The 4,926-nt window shown below is 39.0% G+C and overlaps 1 protein-coding gene across 10 annotated transcripts in view; it reads right to left on the bottom strand.

Moving 5' to 3' along the window:
- Positions 1-840: 840 nt before the first annotated feature.
- Positions 841-4,926, bottom strand: part of FAM53A (family with sequence similarity 53 member A) — a 91,473-nt gene continuing 87,387 nt past the window's right edge. For all 10 annotated transcript variants that reach the window (XM_090139778.1, XM_090139777.1, XM_031588263.2 and 7 more), the window contains one exon: positions 841-2,036. In XM_090139778.1, coding sequence (XP_089995904.1) covers positions 1,713-2,036 — 324 coding nt within the window. In that variant the 3' untranslated portion in view covers positions 841-1,712. The remainder of the gene's footprint in view (positions 2,037-4,926) is intronic.

Raw genomic sequence — 4,926 nt, 5'->3', positions numbered from 1 at the left:
ATTTACTCATCTAGGAAAAGGAGGATGATTTTCTGCTGCTACAGTGAGCACAATATGTATTATCACATCAAGAGCCTAACAAGTCTTTTCAGTGATCTCGCACCTCCGTATGCATGTACATTGGTATTGCAGGCCACTGCTGCCACTAGTTACATGAGCAGTAGGAGTCATAAAAGCATGAAGAACACTCACAGCTTTTTACTGGCTATCCCAAACTTAAAGTTTTGTATAGACAGTAAGCCATGCAAGCTACTTCAGTAATTAAAAGCCAGTTCTTTTTATGCCCAAAGGCTGACCCTAACCACAAGGCTGCAGCCCAAATCACACCTCGTTCTGGTTTTTGTCATATGCCTCAAGATGTTAATTTCTCACTTCAATCACATTCCATGAGGTGACTTGAAATGATACTAGATTTTGGTTTTATAGCACAGGCTATCATAGGAGTTGGCTCATTTAAGCAGACTAATGCGATGCAATGAAACGCCATAATCTAAGCCTCTCCAGTTCTATCCAATTTAAAATCTCTACTTTGAGATTATTTTCCCTCTCGATCAGGCAAATCCCTATTCCAGCTGAACTAACAAAATGTGTTGCAATAGTCTGCAATGAATAGACTATTATATTAAGATTATTATGGTGTATGTAATCACTGAGACACTTCTGGGTTCTAGCAGGAATTATTCCCCAGCTCCTCAAACTAATTTGACTTTCTTTTTAGATGACCAGAAGTCTGCCCTCCACCCAACTCTGCACATAAATACCATATTACAGAACATGACCCAGACTCTGTATTTTCCTCCAACAAAATTCATAAACAGACACAAGTGCAAAGCAAAATGTCATTTTATTTAATTCAAGGACTATTTTCCTTCTAGTATTGCTGAAGGGATCACCTCCTGGGGAACTGATCATTACAAAGTCCCTGTCTAAAAGTTCAAGTGCTCTTGTTGTACATTCTTTTGAACCACAGAAAACATAATGACCAAGTAGGTGGGCAGCTACTTGCAGTTTTATCCCACCTAAATTAGCATTGCTTCAGGCTAGAAAACAATTCAAGTAGTAAAATCATGGAAAATGTTAACCTTTAAGGTCACTACCATATTTTGATCAAAAAGTCCTGAATGTATGAAAAGAACATTTGTACATGTTATGAAGTTGTTTTTTTTAATCCAGACACTGTCAGAGATGGCAGTTAAGTATTTTGGACCAGTTGTCAACCAGGTATTTAAGAGTTCTATCTGAAGGTTTATTACCAATTTCATTATGCAATTCACTTTTCACATTAAGCTCTTTAACAAAAGCAACATATACCCGCACCAGAATCACTGTAGACAGATTTAGTTTTATAGAATGCCCTTCTGAAAATTCATTTCAAAATAGAGATGCTTTTTCTCCAGAACTGTAAAAGCCATAAAAATGCAAAATATCTGTTAGGAAATTTTTTAATCAAAATTATTCCTTAATGTTCAAAATAACATTTAACCTCCTACTTTTTTGTTGTTGTCGTCATTGTCATCCACATACTGATTAATAGACTAAACAGGTAACAATGGTTCACATTTTTCCCCCACCTGAAACATTTCTTCTAACACAGGCCCAAGATAGGCTATACAGAGATTCAGAGATTCAGGGACATGGATTATGCATGGCAAAGGTAATCCTCTATCATTTTAATTTAGAACAACTCTGATTCTAGCACACAACTTTGAGACTCAGTTGTTTTCAATCTGCTCTAGGTCCAAGTCCCCACAGTCTAGAGGAAAGATGCCCTCTTCAGTGCTCTCACAATCACTTGTGTCCTCATCACTTTCACATACTGCAGCTGCTTTCTTATAATCCCTTGTTTTGAAGCTACCTTGGCATGACCCGTGATGCCTTACTTCATCCAGCTGTTCTTTCATTGGACTGGAACCAGGGGTGATGATGTTCATAAGATCATTTGAGTCACATGGGGATGACACAATTGTCTTCATTTGTGTGTCATCATCATCGTCTTCATAATCAAGGGAGCAAAGACTTTTGGAATTTTTTAAAGTCTGTAATTGAAAAAAATACATAAATATATTAATGATGAATGTACAGGAGGAGCAGAATTGATTCTCGTAAGTATTTCAATGAGGTGAGGATATGTACTCAAGTTTAGAGAAGCATATATCCTAAGTACTGCTGGAAACAACGTGGGACATGAGGAAAAAGGAAGAAGGGCATTTGTTTACTATTCAACCTGATTATGGACAGAGGTTTTGCCTATGTAGATTCCAGTTAGTGACAAAAATCTAGTAGACTCCTTTTGTATGCAGAAAAGTCTAAAAATCTAACTTAATATCTATGAGCATCTAGGCTGATATATTCACCTTCTGGCAAACCCAGAGCACAGCAGTTAGTAACATCAGCATTTAGGTTAGACAGCTGTACTGCAGCCTAGTCAACAACTAATTTCTCCAAGTTCCCAAGCACGTAGATAATAAGCTCTCCAGTCCCACAGGAGTCTGCAGCAAGACAAGCGGCACATTTGGGTAACCTCAAAGCAGCAAGCAGCCAAGCTTCTGCTATAAGTATCTTTCTCCAGCGTCAGATTAGTTTGTCTTACTTTTGGTACCATTTGAACAAGAGCTCAGGAACTTCAGAGCTATTTAAATGAAAAGTATATTAAAAGGAGAGGGGTGCTAATCTTTATTTAAACAAAAAAGAAATCCTCAGTATCCTAAATAAAGGGAAAAATGCCTAAGTTCCTCATGCAGCTGTAAGGGATCCTTGACTAGAACCCAAAAGCAGCATCTAACAACAAGGCCATATAGACAACAAGTTTGATTTTGATAAATGTGAAACTTCTAAACTCTGCCTCTTACAAGCATACAGTGAGCAGAAGGGGTATAACAGTCAAGGTTTCTCTTTGCAGTGGTAAGAATCCAGAGAATAACACTGTGGTGGCTGCTCTTGATATGTGACTGCAACCTCACTATACATGCCACAGCTTATTACAAGTAGATCCACAAGGAACAAGAAACTTTCACACCCATTTTCAACTTCCCTCCTCAATTTGTCATTTCTTAAGTATTTCATATTAGTTGATACATTCACATGAAATACAAACATTGCAACATTCATACTACATCATGTTCCAGATGCTTTCCCAGAGCACTGGAAAAATCTTCCTACTCTACCCCTGCATGCTAGCAGCCACATGAGCAGTTTACCAGATCTGTTAAGTGGCTTTTAAGCAAAACTTCACAAGTTCAGAGGAAAACTAAGCATGAGCTCATCTTGCCTGTACAAAACTGGATGAAGTGGGGAGAATGAAGCCACTCAGTGGTAAAGCTGACCCCTGAGGTCAGTGCTCTATAGAACACCTTGCAGTAAGCCCACTGCCACTCTTCAAGTTCCTACTTGGATATTCTTACATCTAGTCTACACAAAAAAGTTATTTGAAGGAAAACAAGAAAATAACACTTCAGTGCTACACTCTTCATTACCTACCAGAGATTTCTTATGCCTATGTGGTGCTTTTGCTCAAAACTCCTTTGATATAATATAAAGTAGATAATTAATTAGCAAGTCATGAGTTTAAGGTCAGAAGGATACCATCATAGAACAGTTTGGGTTGGAAGGGACCTTTAAGTACAAATAGCTCCAACCTCACTACACCAGGTTGCTCACAGCCCCATCCACCCTGGCCTTGAATGCCTCCAGGGAGGATCCAACCACAACCTCTCTGGGCAACCTGTTCCAGCATCTAACTACTAAAGCATTTCTTCCTAATATCTAGCATAAATCTACTCACTTTCAGTTTAGAAGCCATTTCCTTTTGCCCTATGACTACATACCCTTATAAAAGTCCCTCCCCTGCTTTCCTGTAGGCCCCTTCAGACACTAGAAGGCAACTACATGGTCCCCCCAGAACCTTCTCTTTTCCAGGCTGAAGAGCCCAACTCTCTCAGTCTGCCCTTGTAAGGGACGTGTTCCAGCCCTCTGATCATCTTCACTGCCCTTCTCTGGACCCAGTCCAACAGCTCAGTGTCCTTGTGTTAGGGATGCAATACTCCAGGTGGGGTCTCATGAGAGCAGAGTAGAGAGGCAGAATCAACCTCCCTCAACCTCTTGATGCAATCCAAGATACAGTTGGCCTTCTGGGCTGCAAGCACAAATTGCTGGCTCACGTTGAATCTTTCACCAACTGACACTCCCAAATCCTTCTCCTTAGGGCTGTCCTCAAACCATTCTCTGCCCAAACTGTATCTGTTCTCACAGTTTGCTTAGACAGAATCAAGACTTCACTTAGGAGCTAATTTATAATTCCAAAATAGTATTTGAAGATCAACCTTTAGAATAGAAGCCTGTGACCACCATTTTATCAGAAGGAGTTCACTGAAATCTTTGTTAGGATGTGGGTTTTAACCAAGGCTATTTCACGTAGCTAGCTTCAACAAAATTGATAACCTTGCATAATCAAAAAGCTTTCTACTATCAAGTTCCTCTCCCCAGTGAAAAACAGTTTAGGTATAAAAACACATTCCTGTTTTCAGAACACATTTCTACATGGCTCACTTACAGCTTACAGAAGCACAAACATTTGAGCTCCTTTTTATGACTAAGAGGTGTGAATTTCTCATTTATTTAAAAGCAAATCAGCATATTTTGAAGTAGAAAGTGTTAGAGGATATTTTAATAGCATCCCTTTAATTCAAAAAAAGAGCACATTTCCTGTTGTATACCTCCACACAGAGGACACTATTTCTAGTCCTTTAAATCTTACAGTAGACATTGGGAAGGCAAGGGATTAAATAAAAGAAAGCTTTGAAAGATCTGCTTTCACTGTTTAGAAAGGAATTCCCGAGACCCCCTTCAATTTTCTTTTATTCAATTTACTGCTAGAAATTAATCCAACCGCACAGCTGTCTTTCTAGAAGGTTTGTATACATAAATGGA

The sequence above is a fragment of the Phasianus colchicus genome, chromosome 4, assembly GCF_987193195.1.
Source record: "Phasianus colchicus chromosome 4, bPhaCol1.hap1.1, whole genome shotgun sequence".
In the NCBI taxonomy this organism is placed as follows: Eukaryota; Metazoa; Chordata; class Aves; order Galliformes; family Phasianidae; genus Phasianus; species Phasianus colchicus.
Note: the sequence above shows the minus strand (reverse complement) of the source record. Positions and strands in the feature narration are given on the sequence as shown.